At 30.7% G+C, this 27,121-nt stretch overlaps 1 protein-coding gene across 1 annotated transcript; it reads left to right on the forward strand.

Annotated features, from left to right (window-relative positions):
- The first annotated feature begins 333 nt into the window (after positions 1–333).
- On the forward strand, positions 334–21,666 carry LOC142332169 (post-GPI attachment to proteins factor 2-like). The gene is made up of 4 exons (XM_075378441.1): positions 334–627; positions 6,922–7,186; positions 11,478–11,690; positions 19,033–21,666. The coding sequence occupies exons 1-4, from the start codon at positions 424–426 to the stop codon at positions 19,227–19,229; spliced, it is 879 nt and encodes a 292-aa protein (XP_075234556.1). The 5' UTR covers positions 334–423; the 3' UTR covers positions 19,230–21,666.
- The last annotated feature ends 5,455 nt before the right edge of the window (positions 21,667–27,121 follow it).

The raw sequence follows: 27,121 nt of genomic DNA on the forward strand, positions 1-27,121 counted from the left end.
CTTAACTAATTTTATTTTATAATTTAGTTGTAAATAAATTTATAGTTATTTAAAAATAAAAATGTCATTTTAAACACGTGTATATCGGTACATAGGATATGTACTTACAATAATGTACAAAATAATGTTTGTGATTTATGTTATTTTTTTAAATTATATTTTATAAATTGAATTGGAATAAAAGGAAAGTTATTGTATAATTAAATGTTTATATTTTTTCATAATATGTAAATAATTTCTTTTTTAATTAAATATTTTATTCATAATTAGGTTATAACGTAACCTAAATTATAAAATAAAAGTAAGTCTTGTTATATATATTTAAACGCAATATATATAACATAATTATTGTATTTGCTTTTACAGTATTATTTTAGGTACTGTATATTGTAATATAATAATTTTAATAATAATAATTATAACATGAAGATGCCTTCCCAAATGATGGATACATCGACAAATACAGTTACAACCTCTAATTCACAAAATAAAATGGTTGTACATTTAATGTTAAGCTTCCGTCAAATGTGTTTAGTTACTGTTTGTTTACCTCTTTGCGGTCTCGTCGTTTGCTTTATTACAGCATACATCTTCCAGCCGGATGAAATTCATGAGACACATTGTAGAGTAAGTATAGTTTATTATTATACATTTTATAAAAAATGTGTATGTGTGTGTTCGCTCATTAAATTCTACATTTTTTGTCACTAAATAACACAACAATAAGCAATGAAGCTGATATTGTTTTACTTAATGATTAATGGAAAGCTGGTTTATTAAATTTAGTTTCAGCTATTGACATCTTATATCTGCTTCAGACATTTCAACTTCTAGGGTTTTTTACAATGTTCCTCAATGGAATCGTTATTTTGTAAGATAATACACATTACCGCTTTGTTATTAGAAAATATTTTAATTTAGTTTTTACGTATTTCTTAGATTACAGTTTCAAATGTATGATCTGACAACACTCGGTATGTATATCAGGTCACTGTCAGAGCCAATAAAATCGGTCAAGTGATTTAATTCAGGCATTAAAAAGCCTAAATATATAGAAGTGCTGTGTCAATTAGTCAAAGTTATGATGCCCACCGCTTAAATTAACTTATTAAATAAATTGTCTGGGAATTTTTAACTGGTTATGTTGGATCCTTGGAAAAATTAAAATTATAAACATTATGAAAATTCTTTTTTCAAAACTTAAAAAAAAAAACAATCAAAAGTAGTTGGCCGTATTAAAATAATCCCATAAAAGTTGGTTATAATGAGATTCAACAGACTGATCAAATATGCTCAGTACTTCTGAGTTGCCACCTCGTAACCATAAATTTTTATGCCGTCATTATCTATTATAATACAAAAAATATATTGTATACCTAAGAAGAAGCTGTTTTAAAATAAAACATTGATGTGTTTTATATTATAGATTAACAATTAAGATTTAGATGTAATTCAATTTTTAGACACTAATCCGTTTTGCATTTTAACCAAAACTGTTAGCGTTCAATGAATTAGAAGGAAAAAACCTAAGTAATAAGTGTGCAGTAAAACTTAACAAAATTGAGGAAAGTAACAAATGAACACCATACAGAAAAGTCTGTCACATTTTTACGTATAAACTATATTTATTAAATCTAAAAAATCATTCTAATCTATTTTCTCTTCATTCTAACAGAATATATCAAAACTTAATTGCGCATACAAACTAATTAGCCTTAAAATAATCATTTATTTTTGTTTGTTTAATAATCTTTTATACCTGTAATCATCAAATCAGTTTTATAGTTTATTTTCAAATACTCAACAAATTCATCACTTACATTATTAGTCTTGCTAAACTCCCTTAATCTTTTAAAACATTCTTTAGCATCAATCATTGATACGACTGGGAGAGTAGTAGATTTCATCTGTTTTTCAGCTTTGCTATTGCCTATGAGTTACCTCAGTAATAATGTCTATCAGTCGGAATTTCTGTAGTGTCGGCATTGTCATCAGCTGTTGCGTAGTTATCTATTGAGTATTCTTGAAAGGCTGATTTTTTTATCAAGTTAAGAGTCTATTCAGAGAGCGATGTCTATTCATCATGGTCATCTTCTCTCAAAATATGGCATGGATTGAGACCTGATTTTTTAAAACTTTATAATTGCAGCTTGCGATATGTTACACCAACCTCTTTTCATAAATCTGATTGAGTCTAAAACCATCATTTGGAATTCTTTTTTTGTCCATGTTCTCATAAAATTTTAATAGCATTAACCGCCTGTAATGAACTTTAAAACTGCTGATCCATTCACTGCAGTTTTGCTGTGGTATTAGGCTGTAAAAACACAAGATTTATATTTTTTAAGTTGTGCAGTGATGGGTGAGCAGGCCAATTATTATCGATCATTAATCAAATTTTTCTGTTATTTTTTGCAATTCCAAATCCTATTTATGAATTTCTTGTTGGAAAATCATTGAAGTCATCTGTGCTTTAGAATTAGACACATAATCGACAGGAAGTTTTTTTACATTCTTAAAATATCTTTGACTTCTTGATTTCACTATTACTAAAAGTTTCTGTTTTTGTGTCCCAGTCGAATTTGAGCATAACAAAATCGTTAGCCTGACTTCTGACTTTTTCACCAATATATTTCTCACCTTTAAATTTAATAGTTTTGTCAGAGTTAAATAAAACAAGCCAGTTTCTTCAGCATTAAAATGTTTTCATTTATTTTTATTTATTTATTTACAATTTAAAACTTACATGGTCATCCGTCAGACCTAAGTCTGTCGACAGATATACTAAAGAGTATTATTACATTATTAAGTGGTTAATGTAATAACCAATTTTATGTAACAACTAAAGATATTATTAGTTTTATAATACTTATAATAGTAGTACAATTATAAAAATGAATTTTACAAAATTAGACTAAATATTTAAAAACTAATGAACAAATTATTTCTTTAATAATTGTAATGTATTAGATTTAGTAACTAAAATTATATTCAAGAAACAAAACTATACTTAATTACAACAACGAATTACACAATTAATATCTTGTTGCAACAATTACATAAAGAAAATAAATAACTAAGCTTTAACCATTCAACAATACATTATTTATTGATTTACAATAATTATCAACATTAAAATAATAACTATAATCATGTTATAATTGTCTGGACTGCCAGTATAAATCCAACATGAATCCTGTTAGTACCTATTACGTTATAATTAATGCCCACTCAATGAGAAGTTTTTTTAAATCATTTTTTTTTTTTTTTTTTTTTTTTAACCTGATTTAATAAGTAGCCAATTATCATTTTCCCAGTTGCTCACAATTGAATTGTATTATGCTGTAGCTTCCCCATTAATTAAAAACAGTCTGATGTCTGTTTTTAAAATGGTCTAACCATCCATTAGCTACACGAAATCTGTGTATCCAAGATTTGTAGCAAATTTTTCTGTCTGCATTTTTAAAACTGGACACTGATACATACATTTTCACTTCTTTTCACTTTAAGCCATGATAATAGGGCACTATCTAACTCGTCTTTGTCACATAGCCTGAGATTTTTTGCTTGTGGTGATTTTTTTTTAAAAGCACTCATAAGTTTCTTGCAACTCTTACATACTGTTGTAACTGTGGATGAAGAAAGTCCATGTTTTTTGTAAACATCTGAATTTGATAGGCCTCATTCCAGTTCTTAGATAATTTGGATTTTATCACTCACGGACAGTTGTTTCCTTTTGACGCCCGACATTACAATCGACCAGAGTTAATAGAGTACACTTTTTAAAAATACTGTACAGTTTTTTTAGCAACTAAAATGAAAAATCCATTCGCTGATGCAACTACAGTATTACTGTACTATACAGTATTTGGCTACTGGGTATCCAATTGATCACTTTAACACAGTACTGTTTGTGTAACTGATTCTCTGGTACAGTACTGTATTTTTAAACTGAAAATTATGACAACTGAATTTACTAATGGGGGTTGGACAGGTAAAATTTAACCACTCCTCTCTTCAGAATTTCACTTACATCGTTTAACATGTGCTATACAGTTCGATGAACCTGTTTGGGCAGTTTTGACGGATCATTGTTTGGTCCCAGGCCTTCCTGGAATTTTGCAAATAGAAAAACTCAAGTAATTAAAATAACTACCAGCCAATGTAATACTACAATGAAACTTGAATTGTACATACTGTACAATGTCCTGTTACAAACCTTTTGTTCACCCTTCACACCTGACCTGAACAAGCCTAAGATAAAACGCCACAATCTTTACATATAAATAATAATCGTATATTGCATAAATGAAGAAATTAAATTTCCCTTCCGTTGAGATTATTTGGTTATTTAACTTTTTTGAATTACAGTATTTCAAAAAATGAAAATGATCGTAATAATCAAGTTTGTGATGCTTAGATACCTCGCTAAAAGCAAGTTAATTTATCATTAATGAGATAGAAAATCAAACTAGTCCTGGAATTTAGCTTGTTATTCACAGGTTCCACTGTACTTTGTATTGGCAAGACATGAACTTCCTGATCGTAGGGTGTTCCTCTGCGGGCTGATTGTTTTTCCATTCTTGAGTAGATATTTAATATTAAAATTATCAAAGCGATGATGGCATCTTTTAGTAGTCGCAGGCCAATCACTTGTTAAACGGGTCTCAGTGGACTAGTAAATCTGTCTGTAGGACCGTACAGCATTCTGTTTCTTTTATCCAGATGTTACACAAAAAGATGAACTAATGGTTGAGATGCCTTGGATAAAAACCCAGCCTCTTAGAGTGGAAGGGGAGAAACGTTCCATTACCATTTACCTAAATATAAACCTGTATTTCAGGAAAACATGTAATAATTATGTAAAACATGTAAAAAACATGTATAATTAATTATTCTGTTCGAGTACTTTATTTTTTCGGTTATTAAAATATAAATATTTTTAGTAGTAAATTCCTTTGAGAAGTTTCTTCATGGTACAGTTGCAAATTAAACTGCAAGAAAGAAGTTCATCAATTTATATTTAACTTAAATAAAAACTTAACGGTTTTACATAATTTATTGCAGCTATTTGTGTGTCGGTATACTTATTGGTATTTATTTTTCACTTGATACTTATTTACTTATTTTTCATTCAATTTTATAAATAATATTTATTATTGTTAAATATAAATGTGCATGTTGCATACATAATTAGTAGTCGGTTGATTTCAGGGCATGCATTCATGTTATTTCATAAATCAAAATCGTTTAAAAACATGCAAAGAGAAATTTTATGTTTAAATAAATATACATTTATTAATAATACAAATAAAATATTGCGTTTAAATGTTATGTGAAAGTTTCTTCTTGTGACTGGAAGTAATAGTTTAATATTATTGGAGTGAAAAATTAATATATACTTTATTATTATAAATTTTGTTATAAAATATAATTTTTATGTTATAGGTAATCTTATATAACAGTAGTCTTAATGTAAAACTAATTTTGTAAAAGCTTTTGCCTTTTCAAAAATTTTGCTTTTTGTTTATTGGATAATAGTTTAAAAAATAAATACTTTGCTATCGTAATAGACATATTTTCAGTTATTTGCTTTTTATATAAAAAGAGAATTTCTACAATAATTTATTGTACATCTATCTATCAATCAGTGAAGTGGATTTACACATTCCTCAGATAGGTATGCCGTACAGCATACTCGAATGCATGGAATGTGATTTACAGCTGGGAATGATATTGTTAAAAAAACAGATTTAAATTTTGATTCTTAGCTTATAATAACATTTGAGTTACATTAGACAGACTTTTATTTACCAAAGTGAAAACTGATGCTACTTTTTCATCAGATTTGGTATCGTTACTATATTGGTTCAAGAGCTCAAAAAAAGGCAGGTAACTTCAGTATAACAATATGGACTCAGTTGTTGGCTCATGATTTGTTTATTTAAGTTCATTATTATCAACGTCAGATTGCAGTTAGAGTGGCATATCATTTTTAAATTGAACAGGTGTTTACATTTATTTACATATCAGCATTATTTATAAAGCTTTAATACTTTGGTATATTTATTATCTCAACAAAGAAGAAATTAAAAAATGTTTTCTTTCTTAAAGCCTATTGACTAACATACATTTATATATATATATATATATATATAAAAATAAAACTACCGATTTCTATAAGTGTTACACTTTCATGCAAACACTACTCCACTGATTGAGCCGAAATTTTGCATGAACGTAGTTTTTATACTTGGAAAGAACATAGGACTAATGCCATTACAAAATGTTTTACCATTTTAGGATGGTGGCCATTTTATTGGCTTGCGGTTAACCAGACTATGTTGCTTGCCAGTGTTCAACTTTGTTATGGCCAAGCCATTGGTCATGTTGATCAGTCGCAGTTGGTTGTTCATTCCGACTGTTTGCAGTATTTGAAATTAAATTTTCTATAAAAAAAGGTCTCTTTGTTTTTTCGATATCATCTGCTATTGAGAAAAATAGCTTTAAAAGTGCATTAGGTACAGCGCAGCACAACCACTGTGTGTGTGTGTTTTCCTTTTATTATTGTTAATTAATGGAAATTAACAACAGCCAAAGATATTTAAAGTGGTTCAATACACTGACCGTTTGTGATTAAATTTGGAATGTGTGCTTGTTTACCAGGATTCATTTTATTTGTCAAATTGAAAGAGAGAGAGAGATCTTAGTCAACAATTCCTTATGTCTTACTCTTTTAATAAATTTATTCAGCAAAGATTTTATGATTACCTTGTTATTTTTAGAAATAAATAGTTCAATATCTATATTGTGCATACGTAATAACTGTAAATTAGCTTTTTAGATTATGTTATATATGTAGACATATTTCAGTTGCAATGTTTGGATTGAAAATTGAGTATATTTTTGTTTAATTTTCAGGTGTATAATATAATTCCATCAATTAGTGCAATAACTGGCGTTAGTCCTCAGCGTTATTTATGGCGTACATGTGTAGCATTTCATATTGGTCCCCGTTTCCTCATCGCTTCTATTTATAGGTCGTATTATTCTAGTTTATTAGAACTATTGCCTACTTCAATAATGCAGTATGCCAGTAAATTATTATTACTGTGCTACTGGTTAAATTTAATTGAAATTGGAGCACTGTGTGGTGTTACTTATATATCTAATAAAGAAAACTATCGTAAGTAGTTTATTATTTTATATATGTTTATGGATGTATATGTTTTGTTTTTGTGTGTGTGTGTTTAGCATTAACCTATTTGTGTTAATTAGTGATTTCATTCAATCTTTTTTTTTATTTGGAGAACACTCATTATTAGACATAACCTATATGTGAGCACCTATTATAAAGGTAAACTTCAGTTGTACCCTTACACTACCTTATATAGCCTGCTTGCCATAATGGTAGTAATTTTTTTCTCAGAATACCTTTTTTTTCTAACATTTAAGCCATTCAGATTGATTACAGATCTCTCCACCCATAACAGATATATGCCTGAAATTCATTGTCATAAGGCTGGAAAGAGTAGATCATTACCAGGATTTTCTATGTGTACCAGCTACAAGAATAAGACACCAGTAGAATAACATAATAAATCTGTTACTTCCTCACAATTATAATTATGTACAGCCCTCCTCCCATTTAAGTACAGTAGCGTTCAAATTAACCCGAACATAGATGTTATTTAATGAAGTGAAACATTATTTAGAAAAAAATCAGACCTGTACAATTTGTGAATATCTAGTAATTAATATGTCCTTCTTTATTCTTAATCACTTCACATACATGATTTGGCATGTTAATCTTTTTCCCATCTCCAATCTATGTCTTTTCTTGTACGCTTCACTTGTAATATCAATATTATCATCACTATCGCCACTACTCTGTTCAGAATCTTCTTCATTTTCATTACGATTTTCTGGCACAATCACTTTCGTCACTATCAAATTCACTACCACTATCAAATATTCTAATGTTACTGTCACACGTCTCATCTAAACATTCAATAATTTGTTCCGATGTAAGATTACACGATGTGCTTGACCCGGCCATTTTCATTTACTCACAGCTGACACAACTGACTGAAAGAAGAGCATTCAGCTTCGTAGAACAAAATCGTATTTCATCACCAATATGCAATCCTACGCAGTTATAAAAACACGGAGGGGAAGAACGAAGCCTTGTGATAACACAGAGCCAGTTGATCAAATAAACATGACGAGATGGCAATGTTATGAAGTTTTGAAGCAAGGACTGCACGCTGCGAGACTGTCACGTCCACCCGCTGATACATACAACTTAACATGTGCGTGACATTCACGTGCTCCCTGCCTGAAGGGTTAAAAGCTGCATTTTAACTAGCAAGAAGTCACATTTGTCACATGTATATTTGATCCACAGGCTGCTAATTCTCAATTTAAGTCCACAGCAGATAATTTTGGATCAAGTTTACCTTTTTCACTAATAAATGATTGTGTGTTGGTGTAGTTTTTCTTTTATGGCTACAATTGCCTTTCCTTTTCTTTGAGGTGAAAAGGAATCGGTTTCTTTAAATTGTTTTTAAATAGCATTCATTGTTTCTAGTCCAATACCACATTCAAAAGCTGTTTGTTGTTGTGTCATCATACTGGTATACTCAGAAAGAGAAACAAATTTCGAATGCTTTCTTAGATTTATGTCCGTTATTATATATTCAAGATGCACAAAACAAAAAATACAAGAATATGATTTTTGTAATAAAAAATTAAGTAAACTTTCATTGAACTCTATAATATAAAAATTGCTAAATAACCAAAGAAAATAATTTTACATTTCACAGGCAATTTAAAGAATGGGTGTGATCAAATAGTGTTGATACAACATAGAAATAAACAAAAACTTCCCTGTGTTCAGATTAATTTGCACGATACTTAGATACTTTACCCAACTATAGAACTGAAGAATTTGCATTGAACATCAGTCGTGCTTGCTTTCAGTTTTCAACCCTATAAAGTTGCACTAGATTTTGAATGTCTACCTACCGTTAAATATTGTTCAGTTCAAACTATACCCCCTATATCTAATTGTTTTCTTACTGAAAATTACCTCGTTTATAAATCAAAATAGTGTGGCAGGAGTGACACTTTTTATGATCCTAACAATCTACATTTAATATCTTCAAATCTCATCTTCCTAACCAATAATTAAATTTTCTATCCTATCAGAAGCTGTATCAGTGAGAAAGTCCATGGCCTCTACTTTTTAGATAAATTTCAAGAAATGAATGGAATAAATAAGCATTTACCATCAAGTACCAAAGGCGATTGTGGGCTACTGTGATGTCATGTTTCTTTGCTACTATTTCCATCATTCTCCTTCTATAAATACTAGTAACTATAAGATTTAATCAGAATTAAATATTGTTTGGCTAATAAAAATAAGTTGACAGTAACTTTGCAAGAGGTCTTATTTTAATACTATATAATTCTATATACCCATAATCTTTATTACAACACAGCCACTAAGAGAATTGATACATTCATTGCACTAATTTGAATACATTTCAAAGAATTCCACTGCCTATCCCATTTCTGAATGTTCTTGTTTCATTATTGCTGCTCTAAGAAATTTGATGACTTGCATCCTTGGATTAAGTCCAGAGTAAATTCACAAAATAGGTTAAGCAGCTTCTGTGTTACACGTGTAGCATACAGTCATTCATTGTCTAATGGTAAACACTGTCCGAGCTCGCTTTACCGCTAGTCACCACTCACTTGCCTTGTCTTGCTGTAATTTTTTCAGTTTGTTGATTGTACAGTTGTGTTTGCCTTGTGACCATTTATTCTACTAACAAAAATTCCTTGATAGTTCCAGGAAATTGTGTGTATGATTTTGCTTACAGAATGAGTTGTCTTAACTTTCAGGAAAGCAGTATGCAATCATTGCAGTGATGTTTGCCGTTTTCTAATATCACTTTGTCAAATTCATGTTCAACTAGTAATAATCTTGTCAAAAAAGAATTCCAAGGCTGCTTTCATGTGTCTGTGTTCTTTTATTATAGTATAGTATTTAGTTATAATTTCATTAAATAGAAACCTTGAAAGTATGGAAGTTGCAGAAACAAATTAGAAATTGTGAATCACGTATCAAAATAAATCTCTTCATCAGTAGTATTGAATAATCCTCTTCTTTTATTAAACATTCTGACCCATTCTTACAGTCAGCTTTACTTTTCGCCTTCAGTGTGTAAACATCACAGATGGTAAATTTCATGTCAATAAAAACTTATTGACATTAAATGGTTTTTGAATATGGTATTTCTCTAATTCAATAATCTATTTTTAATCAGGTTAATTAATATAGGTTATTTCACTACTGGAGGTCAATCAGTTGATTTAAACATGTTATAATGAGTACGTGGTGATCCTCAACACTGCATTTGAACAACAAAATGCTGATTTGTTTCATTCTTGAGTAGAAAAAATTAACTAAACATGTATGATATTGAAATGCCAGGTGCGGATGGTGCTGGCTTTTTTGGATGAACTTTATACTGTATCGTAAATAATCTTGCATTAGAGAGCCTTCAGTTCAGTTAGAGCACATCGAAACGAAACACTTAATTCATCACCGATGCTATGACAGGATTTACAAACTGAAATTACCATTAATTTCACAAACAAAATAAATCTATTTGTAAAATTTATCTTATTTGCTCAAATGGTTTCATCAAATACAGCAGTAAAGGTTCACAAAACCAATAATCACCACCAGAAAATCCAATCAGCAGTTATGGACTCAACATTTTGTTGATCCGAAATACTTTTCTTTTTTTTACCAGTAAACTTTGCAACTATTAATAAACACTTCTGTATCAAATTACAATGCTGTTATTTCAAAAGGAAAATTAATAAATATACTTTCCATGATTTACCAGAATAATATATTTTACTTTTGTACATGTCTTTCAAGATCCATTTAATGAAAAGTGTAAGGTTCTCCATATTAGTAATGCCATAACAGCTGAATCACAATGGTATTATTGATTTATTCACTAATCGATAACATTCTTAACTTCCTTTATAAACAGATGGTGCCAACTAACAAGACTTTATCTTCAACAAAATAAAAATACTTGTTTCTGTGAAAACTCTTAAACTAATCTGACCAGTCAAAATTATTTTTTTTAAATAATAAACGTAATTTATAATAACTGTACTTTATTCATTTTTGAGCAAACTTTTCATTCTTAAGTTATGAAATTTCTTTTGTTTGTAGGCCTTCAGTTAAAAAAACTGGGTAGATTAGATCGAGATCCTCTCTGTCAAAATGCTCTATTGCATTATTATGATGTAGATGCCTCTTGAAAGTTGTAATTTCAAAAATGAATTAAATTTATATGCGTGTTTTGAATTATTTATTTACATATTTAAGTAATTTTTTTTATCTTCAGTTATATAAATATTTATGTATTTTGTTTCTTGGTTTTTAGCTATTCATGAGAAGATATTTATAATCTTCATGTTATGTTCGCTAAGTCATATGTTAGTGACATTAAAATTGTTTAAATTAGTTCATCCTGTAATGAGTGATGATGAAAAGATTTCGTATACAGTAAAGAAGTTTCTTTTTATGACTTCTATCATCAGTACGGTCGGCTTGATGGTATTTTTCGCTAAGCATAGATTATTATGTCATGATATGGGTAAGTTATTTTTTTTTTTACTCTTAATTAATTTTTATTCTTAAGACAGATTAACAGGTTTGTGGCTTAAACAGGGTGTCAAAAAATATTATTTATACAATATTAAGTTCAAATATATGATGAGCATAGAGATGGTTCATCGTTTTCACAGCGATTTTATTTTCAGTCATTGTGGTTATACATAATGTCTAAACATTTATGTACATCCACACCCAGAATGAAGAATTCTTATAATTCTTTCTGTGCTACTACCTATATCTTTTTGTTATCAGTTTTATTGTTTTGTATGTCATCTTGTATCCACATTTGTACAATCATTATAAGATTTAGACTGTTGTTAGTTTTCATTTTGTGTTTGTTTATGTAATTTTATACAATATTACTATACAGTGGTTCCGAAACATTTATTCTCAGAGTCCTTACTGAATTTATTTTTCCCCAAGGCGCCCTATGTCAAATTCCAACAAATACATTTTGCAAAATAACCAATAATGTTTGCAAAGATTAGTTAAAAATAAATAAAACACATTTTAGATCACCAAAAAAATGTAATTGAACAAATATAACTAATTGTAATAATAACTGAGATGGATTTGCATGTTGATTGATTACCACATATTTTCTCAAATCGTCGAATTAAAATGGACACAGCCACCCTCATTTCCTTTTCCACATTCTTAGATTTTATCACAGCAATTGCCAAAAGCCCAGCAAATAAAAAATCGCAAATAAAATAAAAATGTAGTTGTTGTAAAAACTGACATCTAAAATTCAGTTTTTAACAATCTGCTAAATTTTGTTTTCAACTTATGATAAAAAGGCTACGTACTCTTCTTCTGTAGGAGTATATGGATTTTGGATCCATACAGATTTATTTGTACTATCATTTTGAAAATATATCTCAAAGCAGGTGATAAGAGTTCTTAAAAAATGGATTTTATATCTTGAGAGAAATCAACTCCATTGAAGGAAAAAATTGTAACGAGGAGAAACATTCCTTTATTTTTTTTTTATAAAAGCTAGAATTTTCTCAATCGACTTTGAAAGATGCATGTTGCTTCCTTGCAGGAAGAGATTAAGAGCATTCACTTTTTCAGAAACTTTTTTTTTATAAAATGCTAGTTTTACCAAAAATTCTAGGTTCACAAAATTTTTGGTGTACCTGTATTGCAATAAATTTCTTATTGCAATACAGACATAGGAGACAATACATTATCACAAGAAAACCTTTGTGAAGTGCTGTATTACAACAAAGACATGTGTTCAGTTCCCATATTCTCATAATGTTTTGAAACTATCTTTCAAAACAACCTTGCCTTCAACAGACAAGTTTTTATAGTTTACTACGTTCACTACATATTCTAAGATCGAGTTCAATGTATGACTCAGATATTTTGATGCAATTGCTTCCTTGTGAATAATAGTGCACTGGTTCACAAGCTTTGCTTGAAATATAAGCCTTCAATTTTCCATAACACCGGATGTAGAATGAACACCATCGCTACACATTTAGTCCATTCTACACTGTTTTTGAATATAAAAGTAAGCATGAGTCTTTGCATTAGCAGTGATGTTTTTATAGAAGGTCTAATACAATGTTATTGCCATCTATAAACCATGCATAACAAATGATGTGAGCATCATTATTATAATATCTGGCTTCGTCTAACTGCAACCCAAATTCTTTCAGTTTTAATTTTTCAATTGATCATTGAAGTTCTTCGCTATGAGTTGTACTCTGTGGCTGATGATGTTATTTGACAAACTCGCTTTTGAAAGTAGCTTCCCAACAGATTCACTGTTCATAATTTTCACCATATCTACAGTAAGCAATAGAATAATAATAAATTCTCCAATTGTATGGGATTTCCTTACAGTTTGCAATTCTGTGTGCTACCACGTAAGGTGCTAACAAAACATTCCTTGGTATGTCTATTTATAAAAACTATCCTTTTGTTGATGCATAAAACAGTCATGCATATTAAAGATTATCTCCTACCATTCGATTGAACTCTACATGCTTTTTGGTCTTGGTTCTTCAGGAAGCTTTAATCAGAATGATTGGACCTTCGTTTCAATATTATGACTGTACATCCAAATTTTGTCCCTTGATATGAAATATTTGTGTAATTCTGTAGTATTGCTTTTGTTAAAAATTCAAGTTGTGGAATAAATTTTTTCCTCTTGTCAAAATTTTTTCATATGAGCTGCAAGAAATTCCCACCTCTACAGCAATTTCTCTAATAGTGATTCAACAATTATTGATCATATTGTCCTTTATTTTTTTGATATTTTCATCAGTTGTTGATATGTATGTTAGGGCAAAACTTAAAAAATTCTTATTATTTTTTTTTCACATCTTGCACATATTGCAGGCTTAATTTGAAATATAATGAAGTAACAATTACAGTTTATTAGGTATTTTCAACCAATAAACATTTATATCCATTTATAACATTTAACATTTATATATTTAACTATCCCCACATCTGAATTAAATGGTATTGGTTTTTAAAATTATTTAAATATTATATTAATACATATTGATTTCACTCAGCTGGAAATAACTTTTCAATAGCTAAACATTTTTTTTATATTAAAAGAATATAATTGCAGTAGTCTGTCTATTGATAAAAATCAGTATCATGTCTTTTACAAAAGTTTATTTTAATGTAATTGCCACATTTAAAACCTTTCAACACTTTCCTAATCAATATGTATGGACAGTGTAAATGTATTTTAAAGGTGTACAATTTACTTGTTAAAAACAAAACTAATTAAGAATACTATTTTTACCTGTGTTCATCTCTCATTAATATAAATTTCTTAATAAACACTTTTACCAATTTTAGTAAAGTGTGTTCGAAAAATAACTATACCTCTATTGTGCACTAATACAACTATACATAACATCGAGTTAGCTTAGAGTAGTTGGAATAATCCTCATGAACAGCCAATCATAACTGTGTGCATTTCTTCTTGTTCTTGAACACTCTTACAAGTTGTTCATGTGAAATGTTCTCAATGAAATCACAAATAGCAATTTGAAGTTCCTAGTTGCTGTGGGGGTTTTCTCGATAAACATTACTTTTCACATAACCCCAGAAGTAAAAATATGAAAACTCTTTGCAGTAGCTTCATGGATTGCCTGGCTTTATGTTTGGTCACTCAGTCTTTTGAATCCAAGTATTACCAATTTCATCCTCTATTATGAACTGGTGAATAATTTCAAAACAAATTTATATTTCTTTGAAAAAATGGGCCAACTATTGTTCTCCTGTATATACCAAAGCACACCCCTATCTTCCGGTTACGTAGAGGAATGTCACGTTCTGCATGTGGGTTTTTGCAGACCAGAAATGTGAGTTGTTTATAAACTATAGAAACCATTCGAAGTACTGAATTCTGTATGTACAATCTGTGGCCAATTACTTTTGAACCGGTTTTACTTTATATGGGATGATGAGCTTCTTACAAATTGTGTGCAGTTGCAATATTAATGTTTATCTGTCGGGCCAACTTTGTATGAACTTTTTGGGTTTATGTAGTATAGTGGCTAGTATATCTAACATTTTTTCTTCATTGAGAAGTACCAATGATGTACGACTTCGTTCATAGTTCTTTATCAATCCCATCTCCCTAAATTTTTCAATTAGCACTCTTACACTATGATTAGGAACAGGTGTACTGGAAATATAATAGAAAACTGATCTTTCATTGACTGTGTGTACTCACCATGCTCACAGAAAATGTATTCAACGAGAAATGTTTGCTGTTTTAAGTTAACACCATTCAGAAAGAAAGTTAAGAAAGACAACAATCATTTGAAGTCTATGAACATATGAGGTGTGTGAGAAAAGTAATGAGATTGGTAACATTGCGAGCGATCTGGCAATGTTGTGTCTACCGGTCTTTGCTAGACCGGTTTGTTCTTCCCTTCTACATGCTCAGTACGAGTTTCAACTCCGTTCAGCCAACACATTATTTTGACAGCGCCGACAGTGAAGTTGTATGTTATGAAAATGGAGCATCGGAATTTAGAGCAAAGTTGTGCAATCAAGTTTTTTGTTAAACTTGGGGAATCCACGTCTGTAACCTTTGAAAAGTTGAGGCAGGCCTATGGGGAACATTGCTTATCAAGAGCACAAGTTTTCCGCTGGCGCAAATCATTTTTGGAAGGCTAAGAACATGTTGAAGATCAACCTCGCTCAGGGAAACCTTCAACTTCAAAATCTGACAAAAACGTTGAGCATGTAAGGGTTCTTGTGAGTTCAGACCGTCGTTTAATAATAAGGAAGATGAGTGAACAGTTAAATTTAAACACTTTCACCGTACATCAAATTTTAACAGATGATTTGGACGTGCGAAATTGGTGCCGAAAAATCTCGCAACGGAAAAGAAGGACAATCAAAGAAACATGTGCATTGATCTTCTTGAGAAGATTGACAATGACCAAGAATTCTTCAATCGTGTGATCACAGGTGACGAATCCTGGATATTTGAGTACGATCCTGAAACAAAGCGAAGAGTGGTACATCTCCTCGACCGAAAAAATGTCGAATGAACAAATCAAAGATCAAAGCCACGCTGATTTGTTTTTTTGACAGTAGGGGTATCGTGCATAAAGAATTTGTTCCTCCAGGACAAACTGTCAACCAATGTTTTACAAAGGTGTCCTTGAAAGGCTCAGGAAAAGAGTGAGACCAGACATTGCAGACAAGTGGATGCTTCATCATGACAATGCCCCATGTCACACGGTCATTTCCATCAGGGAATTTCTGACCTCAAAACGCATTCCTGCGGTTCCTCAACCCCCCTATTCACCTGATTTGAGTCCTTTTGACTTTTTCCTTTTCCCGAAATTGAAACATGGCTTAAAAGGACGTAATTTTGAAATTCTGAAGAACATTCAAAAGACTGTGACCGACCAGTTAAAAGTCCTACTAGTTGAAGCCTTCAGCGCTGCTACCAGGAGTGGGAACAACGACTCCGCTGATGTATAGCTGCTCAAAGGAACTACTTTGAAGGGGTTAATATTGTTGTTTGAAAAAAATAAAAACTTTGGTATGTAAAAAGTCAGTCTCATTACTTTTCTCACACACCTCGTATAATGAACAACTAAGAACCATACACACCTAAACGTCACCGCCATAACTGGCTCACGAAAGCAAATTGCACACAATGCAGGATTGCCAACCTTTGCATAAAGCATTGTTTGCAGCTCCTGGAATACAATTCCACAGTATATAATCAAGTTTATATATACGTGAATAAGTTACATTGTTTTCAAATAATCAACTGTACGCAGTAGATTATTTACCCTTTGGTTTATCTATTCTTTTCAGATAAATTATTTTAAGAGAATGCTATTACTAACAGTATTTTGTAAATTAACAATAGTTTTATACAGTTGATTAATTTCTCCATTATATATTGAAATTTTCTGAAACTATTACATTTTAAAATAAATTACACTATACTTAAGAACTTAATGCTGCAATGTCATACTTTATGAAAAAAATTTAATTTTTATCATTTTAAAACTTATTCTGTTTTGCATTATTTTTCATTTATTTTTAGAATGCCTATAGGAATTGTAGAAAATGATTTATAAAAATATCCATTTTTTGCCTGTTTCACCAATAAATCCAATTGCTGAGATTCTACAAACATTAAAAAAATTCTCTTGATAAAACTTTTAATTTAAAGCTGTTATGGGTGGGATCTACAGATTAGAGTCACACATTTTCATTTTGATTAACACCCTTTATTAACATCCTGAACCTTTTGGATTAACCTCCAATGATTTTTCAGCATTTCACAAAATAACTTTTCTTCTTATTGGGCCATGTTCCGTGAATGCTGTTAGTAAAATATAGTTGCAATCCCAAAACAGTAGTAATCAGTTCGTCTGTTTGTTAATGTCTGGTTAAGTTTTTTTTCTTGGCAAGTGAATAAATGTATAGCTTCTGCTTAGACTGGTCCTTAATATTCATGTACTAACCCACATATCATGTCTGCAGTTTCATTTCTGTCAAGATATTCATCAACAACATTTTTAATTTTAGTGCACAGGATTCTCTAAACTATGGTCATTCTTTGAACTTAGTCTATATTTATTAGTTGTTTGGCATTAACATCATGCAAACTTTATGGAAACCCCACTACATATTTTGTGATAAAAAACTTCAACTTTTGTTAAGAAAACGTTTTTTACCAAAGTTCCTGGTAAAGATTTGAAATATTATTTCAGCCAAAACACTCCACCCCCTTTTACAGTTTTTAAAAAATTGTAATAAATTCTTTCTCCCCAAACATAGTACCTGTCAACCAAGTTTGAAGAAAATCAGTCAACAAGACCCAGAGTTATAAGATCAAACAAACACAGACCAACCAACATACAGACATAAAACTTTTGTATAAAAGTTGAAGTTTTTTGTATCTATGTTTTCCATGAAAAAATCTTTTTCTAATTTTTAAATGTGTTTATTCTTTATTTAATATTTCTTGCAAAAAAAATTAGCCGAAAGTTTTTTTAGTAAGAGATGACCTACAAAATTCAAATTTTATTTAGAATTATGGCTGTATCTTTATATATTTTTAAACAATTTTGAAAAGTTTTTTTTTAAATCTATTAACACTGAAGGATTGTTTTCTAAAAATTAATATTGCCCAAATGCCGCTTGAGTATGGGAGCCCCCAAAATAAACAATTTTTTTTTCCTCAAAACTTATTCTTTTACATAATGAAGTAATTAAAATAATTTAATACCCTTACCTGATATGGGAGCTTCCAAATTTTTTTTTTAACTTATTTAAAATCAATTTTAGGGAATATTTTAATTATTAAAAAAATCATTAAAAAAGCAATAAAACAATATATTTTGTAAACCCATTAATTTTTTATTTAAGTTGTACATTTCTGAAAATGTTCCCAAAAGATTTCTGAGATGTAGAAAAATGTTTATGACAAAACTGCTTGAACTTAGTTACCCCTGCATTTAAAAAAAAAAAATTAACAATGAGAGTTCAGTGAATCGGTTAGTAAAATATCAAGCTTAAAATATTTAATATAGCTTTTTTATTATTGAGTAGCAGTGAAAATTAAAGTATATCATATCTCTAAATTTATTATTTTCAGTTATACAGAAATGAAAGCATGCTTGACATTTTTTCCTTAAAGAAAAAAATATTGTTTAAAAGGAAATAAAAAAATAAATTTTCTTTACAATTTTTAAGACTTATTTTCTAATAAAATATAATTTGTTTATTTACAAGAAAGTCCAAGAATGTACCAGTGCAATTTTTATTTTACAATATATATATTTTTTTTAATGTTTCAGCATTTAGTTGGTTCGCGTTATGCGAATATATTATCGCATCAGCGAATATGGCATTTCATGTGACTGTTGTACTGGACTTTCCGACGGAACAGTTAATTGTTGCTAAAGGAATTCAGTTACCAGTGATTGCAATGAGTACTACGAAAACTAGTAATGACCAGCAACAAGCTGCTTCAAACAATTATAAATTAAAGTAATCTTAAATTTTTAAATCTTTCCTGGATCTATCAGTATTCAGTATAATTAATTTATTATATTAGTAGTAATTAATTTTTATTGATTGATTAATATTAATTAGTAATTTATTTTATTTATTTTCTTATTTTTTAAGTAATTATAATACGAAGGTTGTAAGTATTATTTTTAGATATTAAGAATGTTTTCCTATAATTAAGTCCTATTTTATGATCAGTATTTCATTAACATTTTTAAACTTTACAAGACACATATATTTTTAATAGATATGTGCACGCTCGCTGTGAAAAAAAGAGAAATGCATAATAAAAATTGAATCTTCAGTAATGAATATGTCTAAATGAATTATTTATTTTATTTTGAGGTTGTACTGTTCTAGTGGTGTTATTGAAATATTTGTCATAACTGTATTTATTTTTTTTTTTTTTTTTACTGTATAAATTTCAAATCTTGTTTTATTAATTTTATACTGTATTTAAATTAAGTATATTAAACATGATATTTATATTTTATGGATTTTTAAGTTGGTAATTGAATGCTTAGGGAAAACCTGCATGTAGTATTGGAGACCATGTTTAAATAATTTCTTCAGCCAAACCTGAAGTAAAATTAGATTCATTTTGGATGCATATCCAGGGATGTATCATTAGCAAGTAATGACAGAGTGATGGATGATATCTTGCCTGCTGGTTGATTGACATCTATTTTAGAAATAATTTCTTAATTGTGTATAATTTATTTTCATTAGTTATTCATGCTAGATTTTCTTTTACTCACTTGTTTAACTGTTAAGATTCAAGATATCCATTTAATCTCTATGAAAATAGTGAACTTTCAGTATTATCATATTATAAAAGTTCATCTATTTCTATTATACTAGAGTTATTCATCATTATTTACAGAAAGAAGTCATCCATCCATTTTTTCATTCCCAAATAATAATCAGGAAAAATTTTTACTGGGGGGAAAAATAGCCAGATATTGGTTATAACCATTATGACTAAATACACATATAAATATACTTAACAATTGTCACTTGTATAAATATTGCTCAAGGTAATATATATTACAGTCAACCACATAACATAAGGGATGAAAATGTAAAATTTTTAATATATTACTAAATGCGTGTAATTAAATAACATAAAATTCCGTATAATTAATATATATATTCCTCATATTTTGTAAATTTTGTTGGTAAAACTTTACAAGACAAATATATATTCTTATTATTCTCCTTTCAAAAAGAAGAAGAATACCTTTGTAAAGATATTCAAAAATTAGTAATGACCAGAGCAACAAGCTGCTTCAAACAATTATAAATTAAAGAAATCTTAAATTTTTAAAAGGTATTGTAAATGAAATATTACTACTACCTTTGTAAAGGTAGTTATGTTTATGTTTCACTGTTTATGAGGTATTTCATTCCTAGAAGAAACTTTTATTGGTGCTCTTCATTTCTCAGCTTATGTTATCAGGAGTTAAAATTGTTATACTGAGTATTTATTTTTCAGTAGAATGCAAATGTTATTCCATCAACATTTCCAACTTTAAAGTTTACCAACAAATTTGGTCAACATGTTTTTTGACTGCGTGACTATCACAAAAACATTTTTTTTCCTAATGTCCAAGCTTCAAGAATTGTAGCTTCCCTTCTAATAACCACTCCATCATTGTATAATTCTTTAAAATAAGGAGCAGCAATTTCTATTTCAGGATTTTTATCTTTCTTTGCTCCAGAAATAGATTTTATTGGAAGAAAATAACTACACTTTCATAATCTTATCAATGATTCATATTTCTTTCACTCACTTTTTTCCTGTTTCATAATTCCTAATTTCAGTAAAGAAGACGATAGAATTAGGCAAACCTACGATATCAGACAAGTATTAGCACAAAAACAAAAAAATTGTTATGAGAAATGTGTAAAATATTAAAGAGAAGAAATGCTTGTATATAGAATTAAAGTAATTTGTGCTACTATTGTTATTATTGCTTTTTTTTTGCAATGTGGTTAAAGTTAAGAATTTTTTAAAAGTATTAAATTATACCAAATTTAAAAATTCTATCTAGTTTTTATGAAATTAAATTTCTTGAATAAAAATGTTTTTAAATTCAGATGCAATTACAACTATTAGAAAACTCATCTTATAATTGCATATTAATGATCACGCATGTCAATAGAATTTAGTTGTAAACCTAATTTTTGGTACATGTTCAGCAATCTGAACATAACTATAACAGTAAACATGTTTTAAGTAAACATTTTTATGTTCAGATATTCTGATTTCATATATAAAAATACAAGATTACTTTCCTGAAGTATATTTTTTATGGCAGTATTTTATCAAAAAAAGTTTTAAATATTTGCAAAAGTATTAATTCAAGAATACTTTGTATTTATTAAATATGATTAATAAAGAAAAAATTATGGATTAATTTATATTTTTATTTTCCGTCTAAATTCTTCATTTAATGTTTAGTCATATTTTTTATTACACATGTATAAATAAAATAAGAATATGTTTATTTTATTTAGAATGGAATAGAAGCACTAGGAAAATTTTGCAATATGACTATTTTTTTTAATAAGTTTTCAAAATAATTTCCGCACACATTATACACTTCCACATCCTTCGACCAGTCTTCAAAGAAACCCAGCCGTGTTTCAATCAAGAGATCTGAGCACACTCATCTTCCCAAGGTCATCATTGCTTGTGAAATGCCGCCCTCCTTTGTCTGTTATTCAGTTGAGGGAGCAGCACAGTCACGTGGAATGAGGTCAGGATTTCAGAAAGGGTGCTCTTACAGCTTTATTTCAATAGTGGTCTAATAAGCAAACTTTAGAGTGTTTTCATCGTGAAGAAACCACATGTCCATCCTTGAGTTTGGGTGCAGCTTCTTAAGAGCTTCAACAACTTTAGCCAAGCATTCCTCGGTACACAACTTCCTTCTGAGTTTCCTACACAACACGCTCTAAAAATCCTCTCTCACTAAAAAAAAGCCACTGTGCTCTTCTTCATTGATCTGGATTTTCAAACAGCCATGGGTGTCTCCTTATCTTTGAACACCCACACTGTTCTGAGCCTTGGTCAGGACGTCATAATAATACAGTCAAGTTTCGTCACCTGTCCACAATATTGATCATATAGGGAGATTTCCCATTTTCAAACCTTTTCAGCATTTCATGGCACCATGAAACACGAATGCCATCTGATCATCGGTCAAGTTACACGGCATCTAAAGGGTGCAAAGCTTTCTAACTTAAAGGTGATTTCACAGAATAGCACAGACTGCTAGGTCACATGTCTGTCTGTCTCAAGAATTTTTCTTTTTCCAGCAGTCTTAAACAAAGACAGTCGACTGACCATGGAGCATCTTCAAAGCCAGAAATTTCTCTTTCGAACTCTTTGTACCACCTAAATATTGTTGTACGATGAGGACAGTCCACTCCAAGCACAGGAGTCATTTCCTCTAAACACTGAGCAACACTTAACCCACCTGCAAAATTGTCTGGTACACAGTTTTCAACCATGACATCATTAATAATTTTCACTAATATTGCTAAAAAAGGCACATGACACTGAGACAATGACTAGAGAGACTACAGCGCAGATTGGGATCTGTCTAAACACGCTCTAGTTTGTAACCACCTGTGATGATTTGTTCCGTGATATTGCAAAACTTTCATAGTACCTTTGTATTTAACTCAGAATACATGTATTTTCTGTTTATTTTGCATAAGATGAAATAGAAACATTATTGTTCATAGTACATACTAAAATCAAGAGGGGAATTGAGTATTTTATTTTGAACAATACAATAAAAAAAATATAAATTCTAATCACACGTGTGTTTGTGCATCCATGACTCTGAATCCATGTTTGTGCATCCATGAGTTTGACAAATTTTAAACAAGAAAATAAGAAAAGAAAAATTGGACCATAGTTCGCTGTGATTGACTAATTGGTTTTTAATATAACTATATTAAACGATAAAATGTATGCTAAAAATTATGTATAAATGCATTTTCAGCAGCCAAAATACCAACAATGTACATTTATCAGTAAATGTGCAAGTTGGAATTTAAGGAAATACAAAACTATTTTTTGCCCTTCACTTTTCTTCACTTTGTATTTCTTGTACTTCATTTAGCATTAAATTGTAGTTAAATAGTAATTATTTTATTACTTTTCATTCAGTTTGCATGAAAGATTATTTGAATTAATTACAAACCATCCTGAAGTAAATTTGTTTATCATTCCAAAGAATTCTTTATTGAAATAAAATTTGCTTCCTAATAATGTGTAAATAAGAAATGATTTTGTTGCTCTTATATGTAGAAATGTTGTATAAAATGTATATACACTTTTAAAGTAGTATCATAGCAGGATAAATAATTTTAAGTTTAATTATTTAAACTTATTATAGCTGTCTCCAGCAGTGGCAAATGATAAAATAAGTAACTGTACATTTGTTTCTGATAATTTATTCAGCTAAATTGTAAATTGATGGTAGTATGTTCTGAAAGGGAATTGTGTTATTATTTAGTTAAGTTTAGTTAAGTCAGTATTTATTTCTAATATTTATTATTATCAATAAAAAGAATTAATTAGTTAGTGTTATTCATTAATTCTTTTTATCGATAATTAAAACAAGTATTCCATAAATCAGTTTACTTATAGTAAATGAAATGTAGTTTTGAACCTTAAAAAGATATAATACATAAAAATCTTCATTAAACAGTTATCTGCTTATGAAAGATGTTCAAACTATTTACACTCATCTATGCCTAGGTAAAATTATTTTATCAGTTTAAGTTGTAGACTTCTTTTTCAATATTTCCTCTTAGATGTTGTAAATTTCTTGAATTTACAGCAAAAACTATATTTTTTATTATATCCCATATGATGAAAGATTACAAGACTGTGATAGTCGATCAACAAACAGTCCTCATCTTCCAATCCATTCTGGCAAGTAACTGTTGAGATTTTCCTACAAATTTAGGCTATAATGTGGTAGAACACCTTGTTATAAAAGTTCAAAGTTTTCCTCGCATAGTTACTGCACAGCAGGTGGTGGGGGGATGCCGACCTCCATGGCACAAGTGGTAGCATCTCGGCCTTTCATCTGGAGGTTCTGGGTTCGAATCCCACTCAGGCATGGCATTTTCACACATGCTACAAATCATTCATCTCATCCTCCTCTGAAGCAATACAACCTGCTAGCTTGTTACCTCGGCTGACTGATCGCAACCTTGCAAGTTCCAGTGACTGCGTTTAAATCGCCAGTGAGAACAACAGGACGCACAGCTCATCTGATGAAATATTTCAACTGGTTCAGTGTTTCTTCTAACAATTCCGTGGTGCAGTTCGGTGAAATATAACAATTCAACAGTATATACTCTATAGCACCACTGCCACATATCCATTTCCCTTAATGACATCAGTTACGGCAAAATGTCCTGAAACATTTATAATCGCCGCATCACCTTTACAGTCAATCAACCAGTCCTCCAATGACACAATTGTGTTATTAGGTTCCACTATATTCAAAAAGTCCACTTCTGTATCTAGTGCTGTTGCCCACACAAGGTCATGGGCCACAACACATCGGTTTGTAATTTAATTGTAAACATCTCATTTTCTATGGTTATTGAACTTCTGACTTCCCATCTAATGGCCCATTTTATTACAAAAAATACATCTAGGTTTTTCTTTACATAATCGCCCTTTTGTGTCCTGTGTCCCCACAATTATAGCAATCATTCCTTCTGTGTCCACACCTTTGCACACGGTGGCAACATGTCCTGTCTCCCAGCACCAATAACATGTTCTACCAGGGCGTCTAACTTCCACTTGGCAAGAGTGCCAGCCAACAATTATTCTTGCCGAAGCCAACATCATACTAACCTCCTTCGTCAGGATTGTTAGATTGGCATTTTGGCAGTTGCCAAATGCAGGTCTTAGACCTCTGCTGCCTTATTCATTGTCTTTATAACAGCCTCCATCACTTCCTCTTTGGTGGTGTCCACATCCAGGTCTTTTATGTGAATTAACAACATCTTTGAAAACAGGATTTTGTCTTTCATAGATACCCCAGATGCTGCTGCAACCATTTTGGCTTTAGATTATCAGAGGCCACATTTCCTTTAAGTCTAAGTTCAACCTCCTCTTCCTTACCCTTCTGACGGATAATATGTCCTTAGCCATGTCACATCCAACAGTTTCTTTGACTTGTTTCAATAAATCGGCATATGATATTCCCTCTTTTTGCAGAACCACTGTTTTGGTTAAGGGGGTTGCTGGCTTGCTAGGTTTCTTTCCTACTTGTGAAAGATGCAGGGTGATATCTACGTTTTCTTGTCTCGCCCATTATTCAATGACCATCCTAGTAGTGGTGCCTAATTTTCCCTTAATGATATCCACAACATGTGGCCCAAGGTCTACCTTACTTATTTTTTCCAGGCCTTGTAGGATATGGTCTATAGCTTCTTTGCCTTCCCCTTCTATGAGTAGGCCGTAATTGAAATCACTTTGTGATTTCAATGTGAAATCACATAGAAATGTGAAGCATCACATTCCTATTTGTGATGCTTCCCAAATTACAGAACCAGGTGTGAGCTTACACTTCTCAAGCCTGTGTTTAACACAAGGCGCATCCTGCAGACAAGTTCTGAAAAAGGATCCCTTGTATTGCTCAGTAGATCTAGGATGTAGATTGTAGCACTCTCTACCTCTTCGCATGGGTAGCCCTCCTCCTCCATAGTCCTTTCAAACGCATGGTGTGGCGATCTCCACACCACAACTTCAAACAGTTCTTGCCCTGTTCCCGACTTTAAGATTTCCTGTAATATCGCAGGATCTGCGCACAAAGTCTGTGTGGGTGTATTTGTCAGCTGTCTTTATCAGAAGTTAAGTCTCTAATCCAAGCTACCACATCCTTGGCCTGATTATTAAGTTGACATACATAGTCTTTTATCTCCTTCTTAGTGTTGCTGTAGGTTTCGCATAGTTCAACAAGTGCCTTTACCTCATGTCAGTAGTATATCAATCTCCGTTGTGTCAGACTCAGTACTTGCCTCTCTAGGCCTCTTTCTCACACTATCAGTAGCCGGAGGTGCTGTTCTCTCCTCCTTTGAGATGTCTACCATGCTGGTAGAGGGAGTCGCTCGTGGAGACTTCAAAGTTTTGTTACTACACTTGAAAATATCTTCCGTATCCATGTCTTGTGATTCCAATGTCTTTGGACAATTATTATCCATCATTATAACCGTCTACAGAAAAATGGTTGGCACAGGTGTGCCGAAAAACATGTTATACATCACTCCACTTGCTGTATTTGGGGGATTTGTGGGGAGATAAAATCCATCCTTCCAAATCCGTGGTCAGAATTGGTGGCAGAGGGAAGAGGTAAAAAGATGGGGGGATGGGATCGATGGAGATCCAAAGGGACTTGGGTAGGAAAGGATCAGGTAAACAGATATTGATGTTGGAAGATTCCCCCTTATATTCTAGTAAAGGACTTAAAGTTCTTGTTTACTACTTTTGGTGACTTTTTTCAACATTGCCTTATCGTCTATGGCAATAAGGTTGAAGTTATAAAACTTAGTATAAAAAAAAGTCTATGTTCCAGTAAATCTAAAAATATGCAAAACTTGTCCATAATAATTCTACCAAACTTTTGTTATCCAAAATCAAAAAAGGTATCACAAAAATGTATCAAAAACTCGAAAAACGTAGAGCAAAAGAAGTGCACGTCTGTACAGCATGAGTTCATCCACTAAACTAATTTACGTTATTATACTTGTAAAACATTTTTTTACAATTGTTTTTTTTTTTTAAAGTTATAATTATTTTAACGACTCAATTCCATTCATGTCTGCATCTTCAGT

The sequence above is a fragment of the Lycorma delicatula genome, chromosome 11, assembly GCF_047948215.1.
Source record: "Lycorma delicatula isolate Av1 chromosome 11, ASM4794821v1, whole genome shotgun sequence".
NCBI classification, from domain to species: Eukaryota; Metazoa; Arthropoda; class Insecta; order Hemiptera; family Fulgoridae; genus Lycorma; species Lycorma delicatula.

Coding starts and splice junctions, on each gene's coding strand:
- LOC142332169 (XM_075378441.1), top strand. CDS start 424: ATGAAGATGCCTTCCCAAATGATGGATACATCGACAAATACAGTTACA. Junction 628..6,921: donor TTCATGAGACACATTGTAGA/GTAAGTATAGTT, acceptor TTTAATTTTCAG/GTGTATAATATAATTCCATC. Junction 7,187..11,477: donor ATCTAATAAAGAAAACTATC/GTAAGTAGTTTA, acceptor CTTGGTTTTTAG/CTATTCATGAGAAGATATTT.